The 17,929-nt window shown below is 44.7% G+C and overlaps 1 protein-coding gene and 2 pseudogenes across 2 annotated transcripts; 1 reads left to right on the forward strand and 2 right to left on the reverse strand.

The window, feature by feature from the left end:
- Window positions 1-473: 473 nt before the first annotated feature.
- Window positions 474-8,678, reverse strand: LOC129499132 (interferon-induced protein with tetratricopeptide repeats 5-like; annotated as a pseudogene).
- A 1,062-nt stretch (window positions 8,679-9,740) lies between these two features.
- Window positions 9,741-17,164, reverse strand: LOC129499195 (interferon-induced protein with tetratricopeptide repeats 1-like). 2 transcript variants are annotated; one of them, XM_055308889.1, is made up of 3 exons: window positions 16,992-17,164; window positions 14,791-14,945; window positions 9,741-11,657 (listed from the first exon to the last, which is right to left on the reverse strand). In XM_055308889.1, exons 2-3 carry the CDS (start codon window positions 14,814-14,816, stop codon window positions 10,220-10,222), a joined length of 1,464 nt encoding a protein of 487 aa, XP_055164864.1. In that variant the 5' UTR covers window positions 14,817-14,945; window positions 16,992-17,164; the 3' UTR covers window positions 9,741-10,219. The 2 variants fall into 2 exon arrangements, with proteins under 2 accessions (XP_055164864.1, XP_055164865.1); XM_055308890.1 differs by lacking the exon at window positions 14,791-14,945.
- A 445-nt stretch (window positions 17,165-17,609) lies between these two features.
- On the forward strand, window positions 17,610-17,686 carry LOC129499273 (U4 spliceosomal RNA; annotated as a pseudogene).
- Window positions 17,687-17,929: the final 243 nt, after the last annotated feature.

The raw sequence follows: 17,929 nt of genomic DNA on the forward strand, positions 1-17,929 counted from the left end.
AACCAAAAACAGGGCTGAACTCTTCCTGGAAGATCTACAGGAAAATAAGTCTGAAACTTTTAGGCAAAAGAAAAAGCTACACAGAAGTAACTTTGGAATGCTGAAGAAATTAACCAGAGGCCAGAAACTGGGGGTATGAGAACCACCCAGTCCAAACCCAAAACCAAATCACTGAAACCTTGGTAATCTATGGAGGTAGAACGAGGACATATACTGTACCCATTCATTTATCATTTTTCCCAGCTTTTCAATCTGCTTATTTTTTTAAAAGATTTTACTTACATATGCATGAGAGACATATCTAGAGAGAGGCAGAGACACAGGCAGAGGGAGAAGCGGGCTCCCTGCGGGGAGCCTGATGTGGGACCCAATCCCACACCAATCCCTCAGATCACAACCTGAGCCAAAGCCAGATGCTCAACCACTGAGCCACCCAGGTTCCCCACCACCACCCCGCCCCCCAGAGTATGTATTTAAATAGAAAGTTGAAGCTCACGGAGAATCCAAGACACTGCATTTTCTGGGTCTATCCTTAGGGCCCACTCAGTACTCAGCAGCTTGTCTCTCTTCTCCCTGCACCTTGTAAACAAAGCCCAGGGCTCATAAACTCTGCAGGTCTGAAGCATTGTGACCAAGTCTCCCAGCCAGTGTCTTCAGAGCACTGGTCAGTTTGGTACAGAGGGATGAGCAGTCTCTGATCTTCAAGGCCTCTGAATAATGGTGGATGGCAGTACTTTCTGATTTACAGTAGAATTCCTAGAAGTGGCCATAGTAGTAGTAGAGCTGATGTTTGTGATCATCAGTTATGTTCTCCAGTTGAAGGGCTTTCTGGAAGACTTCTTCAGCTTTGCTATCCTGGACTCCCTCAGCATACATGTTGGCCAGGTCTGTGTAGACAAATGCAAACGTGGAGTCTTGTTGCACAGCTACTCTGAAATGAGAGAGCAACATTGTAAGAAGCCTATCCACTCTCCATTTTTCCTCCCCTGAAGGTCTGTTGCCTGTGGCCTTTGATTTGGATCGTTTGTGCCCTCTGGTAAAGTCCCATCTGGTGATGCAGGAATGAAGACCTTGGTGTCACTTTCAAGACCTTTTTTCAAAAGTTCCAGAGCGTTGTCCCAGGAATTTTTTCTCCTGTAGAATCTGGCCGTGTAACAAAGGACGTAAAGTTGGGAAGATATCTGGGGAAGATATCTGGTCCAGGATTTCTTCAATATACCTTTCCACTTCAGCTTCTGCATGTACATCTGTGGGACCCAGGAAATTTAACAAAAATCCCCTACCCCTGGACAAGCAGAGCAGGACTAACTCCATTTTGTGCTACACCCGCCATCTCCTGTAAAACCCCCCACATGACCTGCCTGTTGTTTAAAGCACTCCCTCACCCTAGTTTAGCTATTAAGCACACCCTTATCAGAAACCAGCACACACAGGAATGCGGGACCTCTGACCTTTAACCGCCAAGGAATGAAAACCCCTCTTTTGCCCGCCAAACCTGCGCACCAATTCTAACCAGAATAATAGGCTAGTTCAAATGGTCACTGTAGGGTGAATCCTAATTCAATTGGCCACCTGCGTGTGGACCGACATGACTGTGCAACTTTCTACGTATGTTACAATCTCATTGGCCACAGACCCCTATAACACTACTATGCTTCTTAGTCTCGGGGTCCAAGTCCCTGCTCTGCTGTATGGAGTATACTTGGACACAAGCTCGAGCTTGTAAATAAACCCTCATGTACTTGCATTGGCGTTGGCTCCTTGGTGGTTTCTCGGATTTGCAATCTTGGGCACAACACATCTTGGAGCTTTGGCACAAGTCAGACCTTAATGTAGGCATTTGCTGGGTTCAGGGTGACAGCCTTCTTCCGTGGGCCCAAAGAAGAGCTTTTTGTAGGCCTGTGGTGGTCAGAATGGTCCAACCAATATATTGTGATGGCATAGCTGATGTTAAATTCTAGATCATCGGGTTCTGCTTCTAGAGCCTTCTCAAAAGCTGCTTTTGCCCTTTGGTAATACTTTCCTCCAAATTTCAAGAGTGCCCACCCTTTCTCACAGTCAATCTCAGGCCTCTCTAATTCATAGAGGACTGGACAGTTTCTTACAGACGGTCCCTATCTTGTCTAAATACTTCTGAACTTCCTTGAGCTGGTCCATGTGACAATACAGCCACACATAGTTTCCCCAAGTGACCAGATGTCGTACTTCCTTTTTGTCTGAGTGTTCTCTCTGCATTATGGCTTCTGCTCAGTCCAAATATTCCAGGGCATCTTCATTTGGCCTTTTAAGTGTTTCATGCAGGCCAATAGGTTATAAAGAGTAAATCAGGATTCTGTGGCGAAAAATTCAAGCTGCTGCCCAATTGTATCTTCCACATCAAACAGAATGTCTTCCTTAAGTAAATTCCACGCAAAGTGACATTCTAACTCCAAATGAGTTAGAATGACATTCTAACTCCAGGATGGCCTTCAGGGGGTTCTTAGGAATTTCACTGTCAAATATAAAATCGTCTTTAAATTTTTGAAGAAATACGTCAATTTTTAAACCTTACACATTGTTCTCTGCTTAGCAACCAAACTGACTTTCTATTGGAATTTACAGTTGAAACACTAGGCCCCTATAACTTTGTAGTAGTTTCCTCTGTGTACAGCTATATCCTAGAGATTTTTTCATTAAGTTCTTGTTACTTATTGCAAAACAAGTCCTGGAAAGATGGCAGGGTATTGATTGCCTTTTGGCAGTCACTAACCCCCCAGTGCCACCAGTTTTTACAGAGGGAAATTTAAATGTTTTGTTCACTAGCTTGGAAAATTAAGAATCATAGATATATAAATAGTCAATAACAAACATAAAAATCCCATTTCTGCATGGTGAGTAGGAAGAGAGAGGGGAAATGAAAAATAAGAAAAAGAAGTACACCAAAGGAGACCCAGAAGCCATACCAATATATCATTTTTTTCAGAGGGAGGAAAAAAGGGAAGGAGGGAGAGAGTGAGGAAACCCCACAGGGAGAAAAGGCTCAGAAACAGACAGGAACCAGGTATATCAAGAGATGGGAAAGCATAAGTTTGAGATAGATAAGAAGAGTAACAGACTTCAAAGGAGATAGGAAAAAGACAAAAGGAGGGTGAGTAAGCTCAGTAGGTTTTGCTGTAAGTGCCACATCCTTCTGACCTCTGGGGTTGTGTGCAACTATTATGAACTTATCAGTGCCCTTAATACATTCACTGTGGAGTGAATATTACACACAAGCTCCCCTTGTGTGAGGCCCAGTGTAATTTCTGCAGAACCCACTGGAAACATGATCTCTGAAACTAGATGAAGGAGAAAGGAAGGGATAGGAGATATTTCTTCATTATGGGCAGCCTTCTATGTGCAAGATCTTCTAAACAATCCTGGGGATGGAACCCTGATCGAGACACGGCCCTGCTCATACAGAGCCTATAAGTAAACAGGCAGTTAGAACTCAGCATTGCAGCCAAGGTCCATAGAATTGACTCCGGAAGTGTATACAGCCCAGGGCTGTGGACATCTACAGCTTCCATTTGGTGAGGATCCATCCCTTCTCTTGGATTTCATTTCTGGAACATCGTTTCCCTCCACTCTCAGTCCACATGATTTGACATGGGCTGTTCACCGTTCACTCCAGTCTGGCAAGGCACAAGGTATTTCAGCCATTCCTGGTCCCAGTGATTGATTCAGAGATAGTCCAATTGAAATATTTTGCTGAAATGGGACTTTTGCTAGAGATATGTCTCTTCCTTCTAAAAATTTTAAACTAGTAGAATATAAGGTTGGATTTGCCAGTGGACAATCTTTCCAAACTTGGGGACAGCCTTCCTGAGAAGGAATCTAACAGAGTGGACAACAGAGCTTTGGCAGGAGAAGGACAGAATAGAATGCTCATGACAAGGCCGTAACGGTCTTGCCTGGATCACCCTGTCTACCCCTGAACCTCTATTTACTTAAAGAAATAACTTTATTTAAGCGAGTTTGAATTAGGTTTCTACTGTCTGCAGTGGACAAAATCCTGATTCATATTACTAGTTTTATTTGTCTGTTGTGTTGTTGGTGGTGAGGCAGTCAGGAAGCAGAAGTGCAGGAAATCCTCAGCTCCCGGGGGTGGTGGGCTGTTCCGGGGGGCGGCCTGCGGCCTGGACGCGGAGCCCCGGCTGGGCTGCCGAGCGGGGGCGGGGTAGGAGCTGCGGCGGGCCCGGGGGCGGGGGCTGGGGGCGGGGGCGGGGCAGGAGCTGCGGCGGGGGCGGGGTAGGAGCTGCGGCGGGCCCGCGGGCGGGGGCGGGGGCTGGGGGCGGGGGCGGGGTAGGAGCTGCGGCGGGGGCGGGGGCGGGGGCTGGGGGCGGGGGCGGGGTAGGAGCTGCGGCGGGCCCGCGGGCGGGGGCGGGGGCTGGGGGCGGGGTAGGAGCTGCGGCGGGCCCGGGGGCGGGGGCGGGGGCTGGGGGCAGGGGCGGGCCCGCGGGCGGGGGCGGGGGCGGGGTAGGAGCTGCGGCGGGCCCGGGGGCGGGGGCTGGGGGCGGGGGCGGGGTAGGAGCTGCGGCGGGGGCGGGGGCGGGGGCTGGGGGCGGGGGCGGGGTAGGAGCTGCGGCGGGGGCGGGGGCTGGGGGCGGGGGCGGGGTAGGAGCTGCGGCGGGCCCGCGGGCCGGGGCGGGGGCTGGGGGCGGGGTAGGAGCTGCGGCGGGCCCGCGGGCGGGGGCGGGGGCTGGGGGCAGGGGCGGGCCCGCGGGCGGGGGCGGGGGCGGGGTAGGAGCTGCGGCGGGCCCGGGGGCGGGGGCTGGGGGCGGGGGCGGGGGCGGGGCAGGAGCTGCGGCGGGCCCGCGGGCGGGGGCGGGAGGGCGGCCGAGCGCGCTCCCCGAGGGCGTGGGGCGCGGGGTGAGCGCCCCGCAGTCTGCTCCGGAGCCGGGGAGGGAAGCTGCGCGGGGACTCTGCTTCCGGACGAGGCGGGTCCCGCTGCAGGAGACAGAAACGTCTGTAAGAGCGTGGGGAAGAGTCTGCGGAACCGAGGGTGGCTCGGGTGGGATTTGCAGCGGGGCCTCCGGACGCGGGCCTGGGCGTTCGCCTGACTCGCCGAGTGCGCGTGCCACTCAATTGACCCTTTTTTTTTTAAATAATAAAATGACAGGAGAGGAGCGCCTGGGTGGCTCAGTCATTTAGCCTCTGCCTTCCGTTCAGGCCATGCTCTTGGGGTCCTGGGACTGAGCCTGGGGCTCCCTGCTCAGTGGGGACTCTGCTTCTCCCTCTCCTTCTGCCCCTTCCCCTGCTCCTGCGCCCACTCTCCCTCTCTCTCCCCAATAAATAAAATCTTAAAAAAAAAAAAAAAAGGAGGGACGCCTGGGTGGCTCAGGGGTTGAGGACTGAGTCTGCATCAGGCTCCCTGTGAGGAGCGTGCTTCTCCTTTCTGTCTCCCTCATGAATAAATAAATATTTTTTTTAAAAAAAAAGGACAATAGATTGTTCTGCGTTATTTTTGTTGTAAGGGTTGCAGCGATGCTCTTTATATCTCTCTGCATCCTAAGCAGAAAGAAGTCCCTGCTTCCCATCTGGATTCAACAAACACAGGTGCGCTACTATACATCCCACCCATGTCATTATTCCCGTTGGGTAAAGTTAGAGAAAGTTTGGAGTCAAAATGAATATACATTTTAAAATTTAATGGCTGTGCGCTGAAAGGCTTTGCCGAAAGATTTATACAACTATCTAGAGCTGTATAACACTGCTCGCCCTCTGTGCCCTTGCCAACTGTGCCTTGTTTAATACACTTCTTAAAAAAGATTTTATTTTATTCATAAGAGACACACAGAGAAAGGCAGAGACACAGGCAGAGGAAGAAGCAGGCTCACCGAGGGGAGCCCAATGTGGGACTCCATCCCAGAATCTGGGATCATGCCCTGAGCCAAAGGCAGGTGCTCAACCACTGAGCCACCCAGGTGTTCCATTTAATATGCTTCTAATGAAGATAGAGGTGGTGTTGAGAGTCTAAGCAGAAAATGCCAAATACCCATACGCTAAAATTTTTGTCCCCTCCAACTTTGATCATTCATTCATTGATTCAACAGAGTATATTGAACTGCTAAGAGCCAAGTGTTGTGCCAGACACCGTCAATATAGCAATGAGAAATGTTTTCATGGAATTAATTTCTAGAGGGAGTAGATAAAAATAATAAAGATCAGATAAAGCATTGTGCGGCAGATGGTGCTGTGGGGAAAAAGCATGGTCATGGTTACAGTGCAGGGTGTTTTCCATTATTAATATGCTGAGGAGGATAGTTTTCACTGAGTAAATGGCATTTGAGTAAAGATCTGAAGCAGGTGAAGGAATGAGCACTGAGGTTATAGGGCCAGGGAAGGAAGTTCAGGTAGGGGAAGGACGAGGTACAAACCCCAGGAGGTAGGAGTATACTTGCCCTACGAGCATGGCATAGTTGGAGTGGCCTTAAGAGCAGGGAAAAAGTCATAAGAAAGGAGATCAGAGAGGTAATATCATAGTCCTGAAGGCTATTGTAATGTTTAACTTAAGCAGGAAGCCATTTTAGAAAAGGTACTGAACAGTTTGTTGTGGGTGAAGGGTAAACCCAGAATTTTCTCCTTACCAAAGATGTAGAAAAATCCAATAGCACCCCAGGGCTTGAAAAAGTTTTCAGTGTGTTGATTATGTTTTCTGCCCATTCCTACTTCTTCCCTTCCTTTCTCTTAACCATATCTAGGCCAAGAGATTGTCTTTGCTTATTAAGGTTTAGATGGATAGCTACTAAGTAATCAGAGGTGAACATAAAAGGGAAAAAAATCCTGGTTATCTACTTATATTGTTTAAGAATTCGAATTCAGAAAGACAAAAACCATCTGTAAAAATTTTAAAAGAAGATACCTTTTCAGGATTTTTTTTTTATGATAGTCACACAGAGAGAGAGAGAGAGAGAGAGGAGAGGCAGAGACACAGGCAGAGGGAGAAGCAGGCTCCATGCACCGGGAGCCCGACGTGGGATTCCATCCCGGGTGTTCAGGATCCCGCCCTGGGCCAAAGGCAGGCGCCAAACCGCTTCGCCACCCAGGAATCCCCCTTTTCAGGATTGAGAAGAAACAAAAGCCTGGCTGTTGAGTGGGTATTGAACATGCCAAAATTACTAGATGGAATTTGAATATTGATCTTTTTTCACAGACTATTAGATTGGGTGAGTTCTTGGAAAGATCAGTAGTGCATTGTCTTTCAAATTCTAATCAATAGGTAAAACATAGCAACTAGGCACAAAGGGAGATAGAAAGTGAAACATGGCAGTTGATCTAAATTCCGCTTCGGAAACTAACTCTTCTAAGCAATGAGTATAGGGCAGAAATTCTCAACTTTGGCACGATTGACATTTGCGCTGAATAATTCTGCATTGTGGGGAGCAACCCAACGTGAGATATCAAAGCAGCGTCCTTCCACACCCACTAGATGTAGTGGCATCCTGCAACTGTGACAAACAAAATCAGACATTGTCAAAAGCAACTTTCTCTCTCTCAGGGGCAAGGTTCTCTTCTTCCCTCACACCCTCCCTCCTTGAGAATCAGTGCTATAAGTAATACCCTCGTGTGTTTGAATTCATGTGTGTTAGTCCTCACAACACAGCCTGTGAGAGACAGGAGCTGGATTTCAGGTAGGAGAGGGAGAGTTGAACAGAGGCGAAGAGCAGCTGAGGATGGTCCTGGAACTCACAAGGACACCTAGGTGAAATGGTGGCTAGCAAGGGGAATGTCAGAGAAGACCTGCTCCCTTCAACGTGGGATTCCAGAGTGGAGGCAGCTGTTATCACATTTGGTCTGGTTAAGGACAAGCCACAGAGCTGTGGATTCAGACTGAGGGTAGGTCACTCAAGCTGGGGCAGGCTAGAGGAAGGGGTCTTCCTTCCCAATGCAGGCACCATGAGAATGGAGACGTCGATGGCCAAGGAGAGTCCCCAAGGAACTGGAGCTTGCAGGGGTATGCAGAGAGCAGTTAGCAAAGATCTGGCTTCAAGTATTAACAGCAGTGAATGGCAGGAGCTGTGGCCCAGCCTGATTTAGGGGACACAAGAGACATTTCCTAGGTACTTGGAGAAAATTTTTAGTGGTGGGAGCTCTAAGTAAGGACACCATCTGAGGTTCTGCCAGTCATTTCCATAGCAAGCTCCTGGAAGTCAGCTGTCAATTTAAAGAGATTTCTTGGTTAATGCCTTGGAGATGGTCATGTGTAAGCTTGGCAATAGTGTTTTCAATACCAAAAAGCATCTGTTTTTTACAGATTTGCTGCTTGTTGTCTTTCTCTACAAACATCCAGGTTGTTGAAAAGGTTAGAGCTACTGAGCCCTGAGGGTGCAGAAGCCTGTTTCAGAGAGGGCAGAGATGGGTTAGAGAGATGGTATTAGGTTGTAAGACACTCCAATCACCATGGTCTCTGCAGATCATCAAACACACCTCACAAAACACAACCCATAATCCAGAGATTCATTTTGCATGCATGAGCTCTGTTTTCTGGTGACAAATGATGGGTAGCCATACCTGAGAAGAGTTGCCTAGTTGAGAGTCAACCAATGATCCAACAACTATTTACCTTCAATATTTCTCACTCTGAGAGAGTTGGCAGTGATCAGATTCATTTTAGCACCACCTGGCCTCCTTCCCCAAACATAAGCATTATGAGATGCCATTTTTGTTCGATCTAATATATCTCTGGTTTTAGTTACAAGTGAGTAGGGAAGATTGCATCTATGTACCTCTGATCCCTTCAATGATAAAAAGTTTGGTCCCTTCAATTCCTATAGACAAGTCTCTGCCAGCCATCAGCCCAGAGTCACTACCAGAGAAATCTACATGACAGACATTATTAACTCGGTCTTATTTTCCATTAATCTCTCCCACATATTTACCTTCCTAGAGTTTGCCACATAGAAACTCAAGGTTCCCTTCCTTTTTTTTCTTTTAGATTTTATTTATTTATTCATGAGAGACACAGAGAGAGAGTCAGAGGCACAGGCAGATTCTTCCTCTGAAGAAGCAGTTTCCCTGCGGGGAGCTTGATGTGGGACTCCATCCCAGGACCCCAGGATCATGCCCTGAGCCAAAGACAGACACTCAACCACTGAGCCACCCAGGGGTCCCCCCTTCCTTTTCTTATACCTTCTCTAAATGTAATGTTAATTTCTATGTAAGTCCAAGTTCTAACCACCCCTTGAGTTACTCATTACAGGGTACTCCCATGTGTATGTGCGATGCATGTGTTAATAAGCCTCTGTTTTTCTCTTGTTAATCTGTCCATGTCAGTCTAATCATGGGGTCCTGGCCAGTGAACCTATGATGGGTAGAGTAAAAAGAGTTTTTCCTCCCCTATATCACCACATTCATTATCTAATGCTGAAAACTATTTATTGGTGAAATGAATTAAGCATTTATTTTATGAAAGTCCAATGCTTCATTTGCTACAAATCTACTCAAAAAACTGTTTTTCTACTATATAACATTCATAGAGAAATGCCTTCTCTCACTCTCACTCTCACACACAGAGATGTATATATTTTGTTTCACTATTTTCTTTTTTTTTAATTTTTTAAATTTTTTTTATTTTTTTAAATAAATTAATTTTTTACTGGTGTTCAATTTACTAACATACAGAATAACACCCAGTGCTCATCCCATCAAGTGTCCCCCTCAGTGCCCATCACCCATTCACCCCCACCCCCCGCCCTCCTCCCCTTCCATCACCCCTAGTTCGTTTCCCAGAGTTAGGAGTCTTCATGTTCTGTCTCCCTTTCTGATATTTCCTACCCATTTCTTCTCCCTTCCCTTCTATTCCCTTTCACTGTTATTTATATTCCCCAAATGAATGAGAACATATAATGTTTGTCCTTCTCCAATTGACTTATTCCACTCAGCATAATACCCTCCAGTTCCATCCACGTTGAAGCAAATGGTGGGTATTTGTCGTTTCTAATGGCTGAGTAATATTCCATTGTACACATAAACCACATCTTCTTTATCCATTCATCTTTCGATGGACACCGAGGCTCCTTCCACAGTGTTTCACTATTTTCTGAATACAAACCATATTTTATCAGGTTTGAGTATAATTGTTAAAAATTTATATTGCTATGGTGGATTACTAAATATGTTTCTTAAAGTAGCAAGCTGAAAAAATGATTAGATGATTAGAGTTGACATGTTTACCTAAAATAAAATAAAATGTGAACCTGGTTTATATTTCCACGCCTAGGAATCCTGTCCCAGTATTCTCAAAGTCAGCAGCCAGCCGCAGCGCCTGCTCATAGTATTCCAGGGCTTTGTTCAATTCTCCTTTGACTTTGTAGATGAACCCAAGAATGCTCAAGCTTTCTACATCCAATGCATTTCTACTAAGTTTCCTTACAGCCAGTTTCTCCAAAGCATTAATACTTTTTTCCCTTGTCAATGACATCTTTTCTATTTTTACTGCTTTTAAATATTGGATAATTGCCTTGACCTCAGATTTCTTTTGATATTCCTGAAATTGACCATAGTGGAAATGTATCTTTTGTAGTTTTTCTTCATCAAGGGATATCAAGGAGAACACTTTTTGATAAGTGTCTTCAGCTTTTCTGTAGTCGCCAGCCTCTATATACATACTTGCCAGGTGTATATAAGCAAGGTCAAATGTGGGCTTTTGTTCCAGAGCAAGTTGAAAATGAAATATGGCTAATCTTACCATCTTGTCAACATTTTCTCTATCCTGACCTCTGCACTGCCAGTTTGCAGCTCTCTTTATTTTGATCATGAATGCCTTGTAGCAAAGCCCTATCTGGTGATGCAGGAAGGCAGAGGAGGGTGTTGCCTGCTGGGCCATTTTTAGGAGCTGAAGAGCTTTATCCAGACAGCCTTTCCTACGGTAAAACTTGCCGGCGTATCGAAAGACATAGGTCTGGGAGGATGTGTTGTTCAGTGCTTCTTCAATGTACTTTTCTCCGTCAGCTTCTTGTCCCAGGTCCTGAAGTTTCAGGGCAAGGAGAGCCTTAATATACACATCTTTTGGATTTAGCCTGATGGCCTCTTTTAGGGGCTGCAGGCAGAATGCCTCACTAGCCTCTGTAGTCATGTTAAAGCTGTCTAGGCGGTACATGGTGATTGCATACCCGGTGCTGAATTCAGGGTTTTCAGGGTCCTCTGCCAGAGCCTTCTCAAAGCAGGCCTTGGCCCGATCATAGTTCTTCCTTCCACATTTCAGCAAGGCCCAGCCCTCCTCGCCGTCCATCTGGGGACACTCCATCCTATAGCAGGAGGAAGCTGCAAACTTCATGCAAGTGTTTTCCACCTTGTCCAGGTAAGCCTGGGCCTCTGCCAGTCTGCCCATGTGGTAATACAGCCAGGCATAGTTGCCCCATGTGACCAGACTTCTCACATCTGATTGGATGTCATGTTCCTGCTGGATTAGGTCCTCGGCTTCCTTCAGGCTTCCCAGGGCTTCCTGGTTTTGGCCCTTCAGATGTTTCACATAGGCCAGTAGGTTGTGGATTCCTGCCTTGTATTTGGTGTCTAGGAACTCAATCTCATCCAAGATCCTGTTTTCTAAATCAGGCATTTCAGTGTCTTCAAATAGCAACTCCCATGTAAAGTGACATCTTAGCTGGTCCAGCTTATCTTTGATCTCATCCACATTCTTACTATAAAAATAAGGACAGATTTTCTTTGTTGAATGAGGAACAACCCACAGAAAGAAGCAGATAAAAGCACCTCCTTTTTTAGAACTGAGCCTTGGATAGGTACACGTGCTTTGATTTTCCTTAAAGTCCTTAAGATCTGCACGGATTTTGAATCACTTTTCTCAGTCCCATACACCAGCTTCCCCACTTTCCCCCAAGTCACCCCTCTGTGCCTCAGTCTCATCTGTAAGATGGGGATAGTGATAGACTCACCACACTGGAGTCTGGAGTTGGGTGAAAATAAATAAGCCTGTTTCTGTAAAGCTCTTAGAACATATTAGATGCTATAAGAGTGTCCTATGTTCCTGTATCTGTAATCAGGTCAGAAATGTGGAACCTTAGGAAATATTATTCATTTCAGGACCTTAGTCTATAGCTTTTGCAGCAAATTAAGACCACCTAAAGGAGATGATATTTGTACAACCAAGTGTTTTCCCCTACTTATGATTTGGAAATAGTTGTAGATTCACTGATATTTGCAGATATTTGCACAGAGGTCCAGTTTAAGTTTCCCTCAGTTTTCCTCAGTGATTATACCTTACAGAATGACAGTACAATAATGTCAATGTCAATGCTGACATTGGGACAAGATGTGTCAATTCTGTGTCATTTCATCATGGGAGTAAATCCATGGAACCACCACCTCAATCAAGATGCAGAACTACTTTATCATCGCAAACATCTCCCTCACACTTTTCCTTCAGAATCACACCTGTGGCCCTCCCTGCTCCTCAGCAAACATCTCTAGCCTCTGTTAACTTGTTTTCATCACTATAATTCTCGTCACTTCAAGAAAGCGGTATACCGGAATGATAAAGTATGTGACATTTTGAGATTGCCTCTTTCTCACTCATCACAATGCTTCCGACATCCATTCAAGCTGTTGAGTGTATCAATGGTTCATTGCTTTTTACTGGGGAATAATATTTCATGGCATGGCTGTGCACAGCCATATATTGAAATTCCATAACTAGCATTACTCTCAATGGTGAGAAACTGAAAACTTCTCCATTAAAATCAGGAATAAGGGGATCCCTGGGTGGCTCACCAGTTTAGCGCCTGCCTCAGGCCCAGGGTGTGATCCTGGAGATCTGGGATCAAGTCCCATGTCAGGCTCCCTGCATGGAGCCTGCTTTTCCCTCTGCCTGTGTCTGTGCCTCTCTCTCTCTGTGTGTCTCTCATGAATAAATAAATAAAATCTTAAATAAAATAAAATAAAATCAGGAATAAGGCAAGGATGCTCATGTTTGCCACTTCTCTTCAACATAGGACTGGAAATCCTAGCTGGAGCAATTGATCAAGAAAAGAAATAAAACACAATCTAAGTTGAAAAGGAGGAAGTAAAATGATTCTGTTTACAAATGTTATGATTTTGTGCATAGAACATCGTAAACATTCCACAGAAAAACTGTTAGAACTGCGAAATGATTTCAGCAGAATTGCAAAATCAACATGTAAAAATCATTTGTGTTTCTGTGCACTAACAATGAAAAATCTAAAAAGCAATTCTTTAAATATAGCATCAAAATGAATAAAATCCTTAAGAATAAAGTCAACTGAGGAGGTGAAAGTTTTGTACATAGGAAACTACAGATCATTGCTGAAAAAAGTTAAGAAAAAAAAATAAAGTAAAGGGCATCCTATGTTCATGGCCTGGAAGCTTTAATATTGTTCAGATGTCAAGGCCATCCAATCAATCTACAGATTACGTGCAGTTGCTATCAACATCTCAATGTTTTCTTGTAGGAATGAAAAATCCATCTAAAATTCTGATAGAATCTCAAGGGGTCTCGAAAAACCAAAATGATCTTGAAAAGGAACTAAGTTGGAGGTCTCATACTTTTGGATTTCAAAACTTACTACTAAGCTACCAATAATGCAAACGGTGTAGTATGGGGATAAAGACAGATATATTGATCAGTGGAACAGAATAGAGAGCCTAGAAATAAACACTCGCATATCTGGTTGCATTAGCTTCTAGGGATACCATAATGATGTATCACAAATTCGGTGGCTTAAGCAGAGGACATTTAATTTCTCACAGTTGGAGGCTGTAAATCCTGAATCGAGGTGCCCACTGATCTGTTTCCTGATAAGGGCCCTTGCTGGCACCCCATGACTTTTACTCTATGTGGAGCACAGATTGAGAATGAGTACACTTCCTCTGCTTTCAAGGATATCAGCCAGCCCTTTCAGAGAAAGCCCCACCCTTATGACCTCAGTTAACCCTTAGGATTTCCTTACAGGCTCTAACTCTAAATACAGTCACAGTAGGAGTAAGAGATTCCACAGATGACTAGGGGCCACAATTAAGTCAATAACAGAGGCCAAATGATTTTTGACACATGTGCCAAGACCATTTAGTGGGGAAAGGTGTTTCAACAAATGGTGTTTGGGGGTGCCTGCATGGCTCAGTCAGTTAAGCATCTGCCTTCAGCTAGGTCATGATCTCAGGCTCCCAGGGATCGAGCCCCAAATCGCACTCTCTGCTCATCTAAGAGTCTGGTTGAGATTCTCTCTCTCTCCATGTCCCTCTACCCCTCCCTCTACTCACAAACTCTTTCTCTCTCTCAAATAAATAATCAATCAATCTTTAATTAAAAAAAACACAACTGACTGAAAAATGGGCAAAAGACAGATATGTCTCCATTAAAGATACACAGATGGCTTCAAGCACATGCAATATACTCAACATCACCAATCGCTAATGAAATGCAAAGTGGAAACCTAATGAGCTACCGGGTATGAATGAGCTAATGGGTATGGAACCCATTAGGATGGCTACTAACAGCAAAACAAAAAACAAGTGTTGACAAGGATGTGGAAAAATTAGAACTATTATGCATTAGTACTGGGAATGTAAAATGGGGTAGTTGCTATGTAGCATGGTGATGACTCTTCAAAAAATTAAATAGAATTGTTATATGATTTAGCAGTGCCACTTTGGGGTATATACCCCAAATAAATGAAAGCAGAGACTCGAACAGATATTTACATACTTCTATTCATAGCAGCATTGTTCACAATAGTCAAAAGGTGGGAGCAACCCAAATGGCAAAGGGATGAATGGATACACAACGTGGAATATGCATACCATGGAATATTATTCAGCCCGAACATGGAAGGACATTCTCACCCCTGCTACAACATGGATGAACCTTGAAGACTATGCTGAATGAAATAAGGCAGCCACAAAACATCAATTCTTGCATGCTTCCTTTTAGATGAGAATCCACAGTAGGCAAGTCCCTAGAGAGAAAGCAGACTAATGGTTGCCAGAGCCTGGGTGAAGGATGAGTGGAGAGTGACTGCTATAAGGGCCGGGCTTTCTTCTCAGAGTGATGGCAATATTCTTGAAGTAGATACTGGCAATGGTTGGATAGCATTGTGAATGTACTAAATTCCATGAAATTCTATACTTCAAAGTAGTTAAAATGGCTAATTTTATCATACATATATGTTATCACAATAACATATCATACTACTAACCTGAACAGAAATTCTACAAATGATATATTTTTTTCCTCTAGTACATGTTGAAATAAACACAAAAGCATTAAAACAAAAACTAATTAGTATGCAGTCTGAAATGATCTCATGAACTCCCCACTGGTATACTTTAAGAAACATTGGCTTTGGGCACCTGGTGGGCTCAGTCAGTTAAGTGTCTGACTGTTGGTTTGGGCTCAGGTCATGGTCTAGGTTCTGGGATGGAGCCCTATGCTGGGCTCCACACTCCACTGGGAGTCTACTTGAGATTATCTCTTGCTCTCTGCCCCTCCCCCCACCTCTCTAATATAAACAAATCTTTAAAAAATAAAGAAACATTGGTTTAAAAGTTAAAGCTGGAGCCTGCTTCTCCATCTGCCTATGTCTCTGCCTCTCTCTCTTTCTCTCTCTGTGACTATCATAAATAAATAAAAATTAAAAAAAAATTAAAAAAAAATAAAAGGGATCCCTGGGTGGCACAGCGGTTTGGCGCCTGCCTTTGGCCCAGGGCGCGATCCTGGAGACCCGGGATCGAATCCCACATCGGGCTCCCGGTGCATGGAGCCTGCTTCTCCATCTGCCTATGTCTCTGCCTCTCTCTCTGTGACTATCATAAATAAATAAAAATTAAAAAAAAATTAAAAAAAATAAAAGTTAAATAAAGCATCACTCAATAGAGACTCTGGCTCATGTGTCAGCTCTTTATTTACTATTTGTGTGATCCCTAATGTTTCTAAATCTAAGATTCATTATTGCAAAATCAGTATGATTTGAGTACCTGCCTCATTGCTGTCTTTTGAGGGTTAACTATAAGAATTTACACAATACTTTTAGAAGCCAGGCTGGCATTCAATAAGCATTGAGGAAGTGATAGCTACTTTTATAAGATGATTAATTATTGTTTTCTTTATCAATGATAAACCATTCCATCTGTCTATGGACCGGGGAGGAGGGTTGATCATAGGTGTGTAATTATGCATTTTCTGGGACTTTTGTCCCTTCAAAATTTTGTCCACTGGAGCACCGGGGGTGAATTTGAAAGTCAATATTAATTAGTTGTTTTTTATTCTGTTGATATCAAGGGTGGTTTCAATCAAGATTCAGTTTAGACAATATAGAAATTCCCACATTAGGGCCCCTAGTTAAGGAAGATGTGGATGTTCCCAAGTGCACGACTCTGGCCAAGCCCGGCGGCCAAGAGGATATCAAGATCTGCAGACCCCTGGCTTCCCTAGGGGAGAAGTAATCTGCTAATATTACATCCAGTCAGATTGGGAAGACCTGACATGGGCGCCCAGTGGTACAGACAGTGAGACCAGAAGCCTACAGAGAAAGGTCTTGTTGTCCTTGTTGGCAGTGAGCTTCTGCCACCACATTTTCCTCAAGAATCTGAGAAAACCCAGTACTGTGGCTCCTCCATCTCTATGGGTCCCACTTTTCCCCCACAGTGAGGAGTCAGCAAAAAGCAAAGTCTCCTTCTAGACCAATGTCCATTCATTCCCCAGGTGAGACAGGAAATTTAGGGAAAAGAATGTCAGAGACTGGGGGTCATTTTCTCCCTTCCTAGAAAACTCTTTTCCTGCATCCCTTTGCTTCTTTGGGCTTTATTCTGAGGTCAGCTTCCTCAGGCTGATGCTAACAAGAATGAAAATGCGTGAATTAATGAACACTCCATCCACAAGCAGGTGCTCAAATTGAAGAGTAAGGAAACTTGACATCACTGAAACTAAGTCTCTTGAGGTAGTATTGCTTAACATTTTTTCCAAAACTTTAGACTGAAAGGTAGAGAGGTAGAGAAATCCTTACCTCATGGTTGCTGTGAATTAGCGGTTCTGCAGTGTTTTGCTGAGCTGATGGGCTCCTCTGAGATCCAGCCAGTCTGGAGGATGTGCAAAGGACTTGGCCCCAACAAAGGGGTTTATAAGATAAACAGTTAATGATGTAACCTATGGGCGTGTTGTTACCAAGTTAAACTGGAAACCAAGATAAAAACGAAAGTGGAAACTGAAACTAGTTAGCAAGGTTCCAGCTTGAGGAAAATGAAACAGGGATTGCTTTCTGTGTTCCTTTTGGGAGACTGATTGTTAAGAGGCTGGTGAAAGCAGTTTCACTGATGGGCTACTTCCTTTCTCAGGCTCTGAATGACCTCGTGGAGAGCTGGTGATGGGGTGTTGCCAGGTGTCCAGAGTCCACTGAGCTTGGAGCCAGTGCTGGTGAACACTGGCTTGTGTGAACTTGCCAAGCTCAAGCCCCAGATTTGTGCTTCTGTTTGCTCATGTGGAAACAGAAGGTGTTCCTTTCATAAATAAAATGATGCGTATATTTCTAAACTGGAGTCTGAACCCAGATTTGCTGCTAATATCTGAGAAGTTGTGTTTCACTAATTCTTCTTTGCCTTTGTCTTGCGTACCCTTCCTGAGAATGAGCTTTGCGCAGTGGCAGTATCGTAGCCAAAGAGGTTAATCTGAGGCACGATTATTGCTAACTGAAACCCTTCCTGAGAATGGCCAATGACAGTAAGAGCCTATAACCTCTTCCTTGTTCACTGGCACAGAGAAAAAGTCTGTGCTAGCATCTTGAGACTTCAAACAGAACACGTTATAGGCTTTAATGACAGTGCTTTTAATGCTCTCTATGCTAGTGGTCTAAAGTGTTCTTGTTTGTCAGATATGACTCTCATAGATGTGCAGGAGAACTGTCCAGTTCCCTAGGTGCCGGTGGCCCTGTTTAATCAGCTTAAAGAA

The sequence above is a fragment of the Nyctereutes procyonoides genome, unplaced genomic scaffold, assembly GCF_905146905.1.
Source record: "Nyctereutes procyonoides isolate TBG_1078 unplaced genomic scaffold, NYPRO_anot_genome, whole genome shotgun sequence".
In the NCBI taxonomy this organism is placed as follows: domain Eukaryota; kingdom Metazoa; phylum Chordata; class Mammalia; order Carnivora; family Canidae; genus Nyctereutes; species Nyctereutes procyonoides.

Coding starts and splice junctions, on each gene's coding strand:
- LOC129499195 (XM_055308889.1), bottom strand. CDS start 14,816: ATGTTCGGGCTGAATAATATTCCATG. Junction 11,658..14,790: donor GGGCTGAATAATATTCCATG/GTATGCATATTC, acceptor TTATTTTTATAG/TAAGAATGTGGATGAGATCA.